This window comes from Mauremys mutica, chromosome 6 (genome assembly GCF_020497125.1).
Source record: "Mauremys mutica isolate MM-2020 ecotype Southern chromosome 6, ASM2049712v1, whole genome shotgun sequence".
Taxonomy (NCBI): Eukaryota; Metazoa; Chordata; order Testudines; family Geoemydidae; genus Mauremys; species Mauremys mutica.
This window is the reverse complement of record NC_059077.1, coordinates 24706998-24719516: the sequence shown is the minus strand read 5'-3', so window position 1 is coordinate 24719516 and position 12519 is coordinate 24706998. Positions and strand designations below refer to the sequence as shown.

The 12519-nt window shown below is 43.4% G+C and overlaps 1 protein-coding gene across 5 annotated transcripts in view; it reads right to left on the bottom strand.

The window, feature by feature from the left end:
* The window catches only part of NIPBL (NIPBL cohesin loading factor), a 281825-nt gene that overhangs the window by 153891 nt on the left and 115415 nt on the right, over window positions 1–12519 (bottom strand). For all 5 annotated transcript variants that reach the window (XM_045020599.1, XM_045020600.1, XM_045020601.1 and 2 more), the window contains exon 5: window positions 1567–1666. In XM_045020599.1, coding sequence (XP_044876534.1) covers window positions 1567–1666 — 100 coding nt within the window. The remainder of the gene's footprint in view (window positions 1–1566; window positions 1667–12519) is intronic.

Below are 12519 nucleotides of genomic sequence, written 5' to 3'. Positions count from 1 at the left end.
AATTATTTTTAATATTGTTATTATACACTACAGTAAATTTAGAATATTTTCCTTGAAGCTTTGTGTTTTAAGTAGTCCAGCCGTGACCCTTTCCCCCGCCTCTGAAATATTGTTGATGTCTGATTTTACAACAGCAACTATCAATTACCTGTTATAAACTTAATTAGATCTTAGGAGGTGTAATGTATAACAGAATTTTGAATGGAAAAAATACAGAGCAATTGCTTGAAATAAAACTAAAGTTAAGACAAAGATTGAAACAGTGTAAACAAGGAAACAAAGTACATTTTACAAGAACTTTTTTTTTCTCCTCTCAGTACTTTCACTTCTGAAATTTGCCACTGTTCTCTCTCAATCTTTGTGAAGAGGGTGCTTTATTCTTATTTTTGAGAATTCGCTGTGCGTAGCCCAAAATAACAGACAGAAAGGGACTTTATAAGGTTGTTACAAGGTGTTTTGTTTGTTAACTTGTAGACAATGCTATATGTAGTTTTATATTAAAAATATTAAACATACCATCACTGGCTCAGAATTGTAGATAATTTGTAATAAATCTTCTTTTAAGATTTAAAAAAAATGTAGCCTTCTCAAGAAATAAGACGAGTAAAGAAAACAAGCATTTTGCAAAACCAAAATATTTTCAGAGAGATGGGGTTTTGGGGAAGGGGAGTTGGGTGGTTAGGTTTTTTTGCAATCTATAAAATATAGAAAACTTTCCTCAACACCACTCCAAAAAACAAAGGTATATCTTGAAAGGCAGAACAGTTTTATATGCCAAGTTACATTAAAGTATATAAATGCATTATGTAATGTGCTAAATAAAAGAGTTCTAAAGCTTAACAAAGCAAACTGTGTTTGTTAGCTGTAAACCAAGGGTGTCAAGCATACAGCCCTCAGGCTGAACCCTTTCCCATCCAGCCCCATCCAAAATTAACGAAGCTATCCAGACTGCTGCTGCCTTTCTTGATACAGCTCAGAGGAGCTGGTGTAGGCAGAGTTGAGAAAGAAGCTTATGTCTGACTGGCCACAGGTACCTGAACCCATCCTCTTATCAGCAGTCCTTTGTACGGCTGCTCTCACAATGCCCCAGAGTACAGGCTTAAATAAGAAGTTCTTCCTGTCCCCTTTACCTCAATTCTGCTGCTGCTGCCAAATCTGCAGGAGTGGGTCCCTTATCTCTCCCCCACTTCTGCCCCAGTCCCTCCTGCCACCACTGCCAATCTCCCATTACAGGAGTGTGGGAGAGAAGCCTCCAGAGGAGGATTCCCAAATTGAGGCCGAAGGTATTGAAAATTCACCAAAAATTGGTGAGGGGGTGATTAGTCATACAGGAATGCATGCAGGGATGAATTAATTAACAAACGACAGGTGGTTTCATAAATGCATTTACCCTCTTAAAAGTCTGCATTTAAATGCCATATTTAACTGTGCTAGCTAAAGAGGCTCGCTCTGTGGTTGGACAAGAATACTGACTAAAGTTTTAATTCCAACCCACAGACTCAGAACAAATATGACCACCACTTCAGAATGGGTTTGACCCCTTCCCTAGTGTAGACACTACATTACCTGGAAGGGCTATGTGAGATAGTGGTTTGTTGATAATTGGAAGATGCAGGACTACCATGCATGGAATTCTGAGAAAGTTTATACTGTGGCATCATCATTCCTGTTTAAAAAAAATAAAATAAAAAATCAGTGTTACCATATGTATATGTTGTACATTTTCAACTCTTAGGTTTTTCTTGAGGAACTACTTTTTATAGGAATATAAAGGGTACACTCACCACATTAATATCCTGTACTTACAATTAAATTAGAAAAAACATTTGCACACTCAGCTCCATTTAACATGTATATTTCATATTTATGATACATACTCATAAATGTATGTATTAGATTATATACAAAATTCACTTAAGAAGCAGATCTATATCAGGAATGCATTTCAAAGGTAGTTTTTTATATTTATTTTTTCCCATCTCTCCTATTCCTGTAGGCAAATACAGACAATGATAAACTCTTTGTATTTTAAAATAGGGACCTGGATTACACACCACAGTTGAGTCAAACAGTAAAATAATTAATCTGTAATTAAACAATACTTTGTACAATAGCAAAAAAACACTTCTAAGCTATTAAATTGGGTGGGAGGATTGGGTTGAGATGATGGGTCTAAAGCCAAATTAAAAAGAAATTATTGTTCTCCAACAGTATTTCCCAAATGACAGAACAGACAAATATGGCTTTACAGCAATACCCATGAAAATGAACTAGTAATAAACCAGTGGCCTGTAACACACATCCAGACACAATATCGTTTTTTTTCCAGCACATTTATGAGGGGTTTTGTGCTTTCCAGTAAGCATCATACAATCAAACAAGAAACATTTTTTAAAGAACCAGTCAAATACTGCATACATCCATGCAGTAATTAAAAAAACCTTGAACAAGAATAAATTGCAATAGCCCCCAAGGAAAAACATACTATCCATCAATTCCAAAATATAGTAAAAGCTGTTTTATCTGGCATGCTGGGAGAATAGGGGGTGCCAGTTAACTAAGAGGGAGGGAGTTTGGGTGCGGGTGGAGCGGGGGGGAGAGGTTTGGGGTACAGGCTCTGGGAGGGAATTTGGGTACAGGAGGGGGCTCAGGCAGGGGGTTGGGGCACAGGGTGCCAAATCCAGGGGGTGCTCACCTTGGGCAGCTCTCCGTAAGTGGCTACCTGTCCTGGCTGCTCATAGGCAGAGCGCAGCAGGCGGCTCTGCGCGCTGCCCCCGCCCCATCCCACGTGCTGGCTCTGCAACTCCCATGGGAAACACAGCCAATGGGAGCTGCGGGCAGAGGCAGCGCACAGAGCCACCTGCTGTACCTCCTAGGAGCAGCCGGGACAGGTTGCCGCCTGAGGTGAGCGCCCCTGGATCCAGCACTCTACACTCCCTCCCGTGCCCCAACTGGCTGCCCCGAGCTCCCTCCCCATCCAAACTCCTTCCCAGAGCCCACACTCCACACCCCCTCCCATGCCCCAACCCCCTGCAGGGCCCCATGCCAACTGGACTATAAGCAGGACTTTAGATGATGACCAGAGCTTTCCAGTTGAAGTGCCGGATAAAACAGCTTTTACTCTAGTAAGAGCCGAGAGGGGGGGTGGGAGGGATGGACAAAGCTGAACTGAAATGAAAGCAAGTGAAGGAGGGAAATAAATGTAAAAATAGGCCAAGTTAAATAAGGCAAACTTGTAGCATGGTTTAAACTTTATCTTATGTGGGACTCCAGCAGATCTCTTGCCTGCTTCAACTGAATGCAGAGAAAAATACATTTCTCAACCCAGTCCTGATTCAGCTTTAACTGTTGCAAACAACTGTATCTATCAGGAAGGAACACAGGGTAAAAAGGCAATCTGTTAAATCATCTGGGCCTAGATTATGAAGAGCTCTATATATGAAGACCTTGAATTGTACCCCTAGGTATACAAACAGCTAGCATCTATCATGAAGGGTGAGTGTAACTGTGATATATTGAAACTGTTAAAATTGTGATCTATCACTTCAGATTCTCAGGGGTTTTCATAATCCTGTTTGCAGGCAGGGTGACTCTCTAGGGAAGCATGTAATCTGGACCTAGCAGCACTCAGTCTGCAGACAGCCTAGAATACAGGGGGATGAGTTGTGCCTCTATGTTAGGGAGAAGTATGATTTGGAATTCTTCATGCGTTATAGTTCTGAATTCTAAGAAATAAAGTAGTGTTGTACTGCAACCTGACCACAACAGTATCTAGGTTTTTAATCTAACTTCTTAGAGTGTATGCCTTGGACATAGCAGTAACCCACTATCATGCCTAAGAAGCAAACAAGCAGCTGTGTTTTGTAACTGTTGCAGCCTCTGTATCATTTCAATATAAACTCAGTTATGGTGCATTACAGAAACAGAAGTATGAATGGAAAAAAAAGTTATTTTTACCTGGAAATGTCCTTTCCTAGACCTTTCAATAACTACTTGCTATGATGCAGTAGGGAGACAGAATCTGAGGTGTGACTTGTATGTGGCTTTAGACGTCCTCTTAGAAATCATATCCTGAGTAGGTAGCTACCTAAGTTGAAATAAATACTAACTAAACTTTACATTAGCAAAAGCACTCCAGAACAACTTTGGAAAATTAGCCAATTAAATGGGTGGGCCAGCCTACTGGACATAAGGGGTTTGAGAAGGGAAGTTCATAAGTAGGGAAGGGAGATGTCCATTATATCTTCAAAATGGGATGTTCATAGTGACTGCAATTCCTGGGATGGTGAATGATTAATTATATACAAATTAAGTCTCAGGGGCATGACCAGTTACTGAAATATAATTTGTTATAAAATTCTCCTACCAAAAGCTAACAGCGGCAGACACGATGGACATTTCATAGTGCCTCGAAAACAAAGTTATTGCTTTGCAGATTTCCTTAAATGAAGCATTCAACCCCTCTGACCATCAAATCTCTGCCATTTCTCAGCTGTGTGTGCATCAATACCCACAAATGGAGTTGCCTACCTATATTCGCAAGTTTCCAAGACACTTAATTTAATCCATCTTCCTATTAGGCTGTTTTTACTGGATGGCTAGCTGCTACAGAACATGAAGTATCTTTCATTTCTGGAGGCCTCAACCTTGGACAGATATATTTTGGTCATCCTTCTAGTATCTAAGGTGTTCAAGGGACTCGGGAGGACAGTATTACCTCCACCCTTTTGTCCCGAGGAAGAAAAAGTCAACTTTCAGCATTAATGCTGGGTCCGTTGTAATCAGAATATCATGCTGCAGTACTGAGGCTTCATGGATAAACATATATTTCCAAAGTTCTCTTTGAAGAGGCGATAACAGTTAAGGAGGAGATCCTGATTATGAGGAAAAAAGCAGGGCTTGCAGGTGCCTGTTAACCTGTGAAGGATTTATCAATGATGCTGTCCTTAGTAAATGGGGGAAGTACTTGTGTCTAGCAATCAGCTCAGTTCTTTCCCAGCTCATCATGCTCAAAATGGCTGAAACGTGTTTCTTAAGGGTGCATGGTTTTGGACCTATAAATAAGCCACACTGCATGCACTCTAGGTTATGCTTAATATTTGCAAATTATTCACGTGTCATTTATAACAGGAGTATCTGAATTTTGCTTGTGTGTATTGATTTTCTTTCAAGAAAACATAAATATAGCAGAGAGTTTTGGGGAGTTCCTGGATAACTCATTTTCTACTTTTCAAATTCTAGGCTGGTAGACATAGCAAATTAGGGCTTTGGTGAATTTTTGACACTGTTGCCAGGTGGTCTGATTTGAGGCTGCATTACCAGATGTGTGGTCTGCATCTGGATTAAGTCTAAGAACCATGTCACCAAGTGAAGTGAGGCACAATTGTTACTGAGACTTGGTTCTGCTGTGATCTTTTTAGTTATGGATTGTCTTCAGAAGGAACACATGGAGAGTGGCTCCAAGGGTCATGAAAAGCAGCATCTTTCACCACTGCTTCTAGGTCCCTATCTTGTTAAGGACATATAAGTCTTTGACCTTGAGGTGAATAGATCTAAGCTCAGCAATCTGAAGCCTTAGGTGACACAATGACTCTCACACTCAGGAACTATTCACCCTGGATCTCTCTCCACCCTGCTAAGCCAGTCCATTATAATACGCACCATCTGATATGTAGGGTCCAAAGTATAGGCTGGCTTCCTTGTGAAGAGTTCAAAACTTTGTTCCTCCTTGTCTGTTCACATATCCCATTGTTGTAGCCTTGCCTGTCATGACTAGTACAGAAACGTTCTGCGGGTCTATATCTAGATAGGTCCATCAATGGCTATTAGCTAGGATGGGCAGGGATGCAAAATCATGCTCTGAAGTCTCCCCCGGCTGTGTGTGTCAGAAGCGGGGAATGGGCGACAGGGGACTGGCAACTTGATGATTACCTGTTCTGTTCATTCCCTTTGAAGCACCTGGCATTGGCCACTGTTGGAAGACAGGATACTGGGTTGGATAGACAATTGATCTGAACCAGTATGGCCATTCTTATGTTCTTAGACGCGAAGTATGATGGCCCTAATTGCTTCAAGTTCCACCACTTTATATGTTTTTGCTGTCCATTGGGTCCATGTGTCCTGTGTTATCTGACCCTTTAAAAACAAGTCCCAAAACTGAGCAAGCTTGGAATTGGTTGTTACTGCCATTCAATCAAACTACAACATTAGGTGGCCTGAAATGAACCTATGGAATGGGTCCACCAGTGCAACAACTGGAGCATAGAGAGTGGAACCTCTTCCTTGTATGTAAAGTTGGACAAAACTGAAGACTCAGGAAGCAGGATTCTTTGTACTGACTTCATATGGAAACATTTCCATTGAAGAGTTTCCACACACAATATTAGTATGCTCTTGAGTTGCATTCGGGCTCTTACTGATGCCATGGGTGCAAATGATAGCTGTTGAATTAGGCCCAGAATATTTTCTTGTTTCTCATTGGAAATGAGAACCTTTTCTTTGGTTACTATTGTATTATGTCCAGAATTACTCACAGGTGTTGCTGCCAGATCATACTTCTCCACGTTCGCCACAAACTCATGCTTCTCAAGGAAGATTACAATTAATTTTGTGACTTTTATGCCCCTTAAGAAGGGCTCTGATTAGAAGGTGATGGCATTTGCAAGAGACAGTCAAAATTCTCTCATCCAGTGTTCACATTATGGTGGGGGAAGGAGGATCAGATAACACTGTCATGCCTAGTTTTTACAAGTTAGTTTTCTCTGTTCATAAGCACTTTTTTTTTTTTTTTTTTTTTAAAGAAATGTTGTATTTTTACCACCTTTTAGGGGAGCTGTTGCAGGTAGCAGGGTAGTTTGCTCTCTCTGCTTTAATCCGTCTAGAGACAATTCTTGGAGTAGAGTTGCTGCCTTGGAATAGGGCATTGGTATTTTGGCTAAGATTCCTGAAAGAGGTGATTCCCTGCTTGCTGTTTGACCATCTCTGTTTAGGGACTGGTGTACGTATTGTAAATAAAACAATATAGATTAGGGGGAGGGATAGCTCAGTGGTTTGAGCATTGGCCTGCTAAACCCAGGGTTGAGAGTTCAATCCTTGAGGGGGCCACCTAGGGATCTGGGGCAAAATCAGTACTTGGTCCTGCTAGTGAAGGCAGGGGGCTGGACTTGATGACCCTTCGGGGTCCCTTCCAGTTCTATGAGATAGGTATATCTCAATATATTAAAACCAGTTATACTAAGAAAATTTCTAGACTCTGCATCACTGATTTCTCCTCTAATGGGAAACTGACCTGGAAAGGCCATTAATTCTGCTACTGTTCAGCAGTGGGTGGGGCGGGGTGGGTGTACAGGTGTCTGAAGGCAGATAGAGTTTCTAATGAGAAACTGAGTTATTATTCCTGTTGCACTGAGATGAGTGGAGGAGCTCAAAGAAATCAGAGCTGCCCAAGAGTCAATAAATTCCCCTATGGGACCAACTTCTGTTGGTGAGCGAGAGAAGCTTTTGAGCCTACACAGTGGTCAGGTCATGATCTGAGCTCTGTGTAAGCTCAAAAGCTTGTCTCACTTGTTTTGACACTGGAGCAAACTTAACTGATGTTCAAAATGGTTTGTATTTTTTGGTAAGTTTATCCAGTGTAGACAAGACACATGAAAGACATTCAGGTGATCTCTTTGCAACTCAAATCCTTGCATCCACCACTAGCTATCTACCTTCAACTAACGTGGGGAGCGAATGGGCAGCCCTATGAAGTTGCACCCTGCAAAAGAAGTGAAAAGGAGACAGAGGTGTGAAAGCTGTGCTAACTATAAAAGCCATATTTATTAATTTCAGAAGATGCACTTCTGGTAAGAGTTACAAGTACTGCAGGGGGAAGGAGGACCAGGATACCGATTCACTTTCCCAGTAAAGACAGAGTTCTAGAACTGAGCTACCTTGTCTTCTTTTTGAATGCATCTATGCTAGAAAAATTAATAGGCATATTACAGTAGTAGCCTATAATAGTACAACTGCATCTCTGCAACTTTAACTGAACAAGTTTAATGACATAGTGGCAAATGCCTGAATTTTATCTATATCAGTGCTGTATCAATACAACTGCATCACTGATGGCAATAACTTAAATAAAGGTATAAATATTTTTGTATAGATAAATCCTGTTCCCACTCCTCCCTCTTCTCTTATTCAGCAGGGAAGAGATCTGATAATCCTCTTGGAATGCAGCAGTTATTACCTACCTGATAGGTGTGAAGTTCTGTATTCCAAGCAGATTAACAGTTTAACTAGCTGGAGTGAAAGTCTCTCTAATTGCACTGAAGAAGTTTGAGAAATGTATATCATTTTACTATAGAGACATTTTCACTATATCCAGTAATATGGGATGAAAAATCCTTGACTCCCACTAAGCTTGTGTAATTGGGCTTTATGTGGTTGTCTTGTACAAGGGCTGGTGGAGGGGACAAACTGCACTGTCCAGCTGAGGGGGTTCATGGACTGCAGTTAAGGTAAGGTAATATTAAGGTAATAATTGGAGATATACCAATCTCCTAGAGCTGGAAGGGACCTTGAAAGGTCATTGAGTCCAGCCCCCTGCCTTCACTAGCAGGACCAATTTTTGCCCCAGATCCCTAAGTGGCCCCCTCAAGGACTGAACTCACAACCCTGGGTTTAGCAGGCCAATGCTCAAACCACTGAGCTATCCCTCCCCCCACTGTCCCTGCTTCATTCTGGGAGGGGTGGGGTGAAGGAAGGGAGTAGAGGGCGCAGGGATGCGGGGGGGGATGATGGGTATCAGTGATAGGACCCCCAAAAGTGACCATTCAGATCATACTAATATCAGGAAGACAACTATAGCATGAAAGGCCTTTCACAAGCCACCATTTATGCAGTTTTCATTCTATATATAAAAACAAAAGAGTTGGTAAGTTAAATATTAAACCTATAATAAGCAAACAGAAAACTGACAATGTACACACACTTTTTGAGTAGAGAATGATTATTTTAGAATTTACAAGTAAATTAGCTTATGAGTTAATTGAAAACTTAATTTGTAATTTCTTTGACCTGAATGACTAATTACAGAATAGGCAGACTTGTCAACCTTTGTATATAAATTAATTTTGAAATTAGGTTGAATTAAAACTAAACTAATGACTTTTTCAATCCACTGTTATGATTATAAAGGCTACAGGTAACCAAGCAGAGCTCAGATAACTCTTTGCCACTGTGACAGAGAAGTTCAATCAATTATTATCCTTCCTCTATAGCAATTATGAATGCACCAATTGTATCGGGTGTAATGAGTCCGAAGGAGTCTGAACATGTGAGAGTTCTCACTGGTAGAATACCTGGCCCACCTGTCACTGCTCTTTAAAGGTTCTCTTGCCACACGTTTGGGCATGTATACTTGAAAGGCTATGGCACTGAGGCCTCTGCTCCAATGTGTATGAGTCAGCACTGATGTGGAAACAGAGGGAGGAATGCTTGGGAAACAGTAAAAGCACAGAGACAGTGCTACTTGGGGACTGGCTTTCCCCCATCTCTCTACATATTACCAGTCACACTCACACAACCTCCTAAAGTAATAAGTCAATTGCAAATTAACAGCCAGCTTCAGTTAGCTTGTTCAGCTCTGGTGATCCAAAGCAGCTATAAATCCAACTTTAATTGGCTAATATGCTCTGGTTACTTTGCACTGAACTGGTAAGCAAGTAAATCTCCCCTTAATAGTAAAATAAAAAAAATTAAGGTTGAGACTATGCATCTTTAAAATATTATGAAGATCACATGGTAGCATTCCCTTTGAGTTTCTTGTTTAGTGTTTGTGTATGAGTTTTTATAAAAAAATAGTTACCCACCTTTTTCATTAACTGTTGTTGAGATGTGTTGCTCATGTCCATTCCATTCTAGGTGTGCGCGCACCCACGTACATGATTGTCAGAGATTTTTGCCTTAGTGGTACCCACAGGGCCAGCTGTGATGCTGCCTTGAGGGCGGCGCTCATACGGCCTACGCCCTCCCAGGTCCTTCTTGCTGGCAACTCCAACAGGGAGGCAGGAGGGCAGGTAATGGATTGGACACAAGCAACACAGCTCACAGAACAGTTATGAAAAAGGTGGGTAACCGTTTTTTCTTCTTAGAGTTCTTGCCTAAGTTGATTACATTCTAGGTGACCCGCAAGCAGTATCAATGGGCTCGTAGTTCACGGTCTTGCAACTTGCAGCACTGCTCTGCCAAAGGCAGAGTCATCTCGAGCTTGCTGGGTCAGCACATAATGAGATGCGAACATGTGGACAGACAACCAGATAGCGGCCCTACAGATCTCTTGGATTGCTACCTGTGCCAGGAAAGCCGCTGACGACGCTTGTGCCCTAGTCAAGTGTGCTTTCACAATCACCGGTGGAGGCACTTTCGCCAGCTCACAGCAGTAGCGGATGCAGGCCGTGATGCAAGACGAAATCCTCTGAGCAGATACTGGGGCGACCCTTCATTCTGTCTGCCACCACAATGAACTGCATTGACTTACAGAATGGCATTGTTCTATCTATGTAGAAGGCCAGCATCCTCCTGAAGTCCAGGGTGTGTAACCTCTGCTCCTCATCTGACACACAAGGCTTTGGAAAGAAGACGGGCAAGTATATGTCCTGGCCAGTATGAAACTGGGAAACAACCTTGGGCAGAAATGCTGGGTGCAGTCGCAGCTGGACTCTTATCCCTGTAGAAGACCGCATAGGGTGGCTCCGAAGTAAGCCCCCGATCTTGGACACCGGCAGGCTGACGTTATCGCGACGATAGCACAAGATTCAAGTCGGGGGGGCGCGGCGCACTGAAGAGATCCCAGAGGTGCGAGGAGAGATGCTCCAGACCTTTCTAAAACCATGTCGTCATGAGTGAAGTTTGACTTGCCTTGGAACGGAGGATAGAAAGCCGAGACAGCGGCCAGATGGACCTTGATTGATGACAGGGACAAACCTGGCAGTTTGAGGTGCAACAGATAATCCAGGATCTCCCACAGCGAGGCCTGCTCAACCAGAATATGCCATTCTGAGGCCGAACATGTGAATCTATTCCATTTGGCCAGGTAAATCGCTCTGGTGAAGGGTTTCCTGCTACCCAGCAAGACCTGATGGACACGAGCCGAGCATGCCCATTTATCTGCGCTTAACCATGCAATAGCCAAGCTGTCAAGTGCAGCACCACAAGGTTTGGATGCAAAAAGCCGCTGTGGTTCTGTGACAGCAGATCCAGCCAGAGGGCAGCTGCAGCAGGGCGGCTACCCAAAGGCTCCACAACGCGCCAAACCAGTGCTGGCAAGGCCACATGGGGCTATTAGGATAATTTTTGCCCTATTTTGCCAGTGGTGCTGGCGGGAAAGCGTACATCGATGACCATGGAATGAGAAAGGCATCTGACAGGGAGCACCCATCCATTCCTCAGATTGAACAGAACACGCATTTTCTGTTCTGCCTGGACATGAACCAGGTCCACCCGGGGAGTCCCCCATCTCTGGAGGATTATACTGACCACCTCCGGATGGAATGGCCACTCAAGGCGAGAGGAGAAAGTCCTGCTGAGGTTATCTGCCAGGAGGTTCCTGGTTCCAGGCAGGTGTGTGGCTATCAGATTAATGGCATGCCACACACAAAAATCCCAAAGACAGAGAGCTTCTTGACAAAGGGCCGAAGACCTGGCACTTCCCTGACTGTTGATGTAACATATCACGGCAGTGTTGTCCATCAGGACCTGCACCACCTTGCCCTTCAGATGGGGCAAGAACTCCTGGCAGGCCAGGCGAACCGCTCTGAGCTCCCTGATGTTGATATGGAGGTCCAGATCATCCTGCAACCAGTGGTCCTGGGTGCTCAGCTCACCCAAGTGGTCTCCCAGGTCCAAAGACAGCCCAGGTCCAAAGCACTGGAGACCAGGATCCATGACCGGGATGGGGTCATGATAGGGACTCCTTCCATCACCAACTCAGTGTCCAGCCACCAATCCAGGGATGACCCAATGAGATCCGGCATCCTGACTATTCAGTCTAGGTCATGCCTGTTGGGAATATAGACCGAAGCCAGCCACGCTTGCTCCATCTCCGGCCCCTGCAGAGCATGGCTGACCACATATGTACATATGGCCCAACAGCTGCAGGCAGGCGTGAGCTGTGGAGAGTGGGTGGTTCTTTACTTGGGAGATCAGGTCCGACATGGCCTAAAAACGCACTTCTGGAAAGAAGGCTCTGGCTCACATGGAGTCGAGAACCGCTCCAATGAACTCTATTCACTAGACGGGAGTTAAGGTGGATTTATTTTTCATTTATTAACAGGCGCAGGTCACGGCAAATGGAATGCACGAGATCAAGGCCCCTCTGCACTTACTCCTGAGACCTGCCCTTGATGAGCCAGTCATCGAGATATAGAAAGACCTGGACCCCTCAGCATCTCAGGTAAGCAGCCACTGGCACCATAAATTTTGTGAAGATCCTGGAGGCCACTCAGAGGCCAAAGGATAGCGCTGTGAATTGGAAAT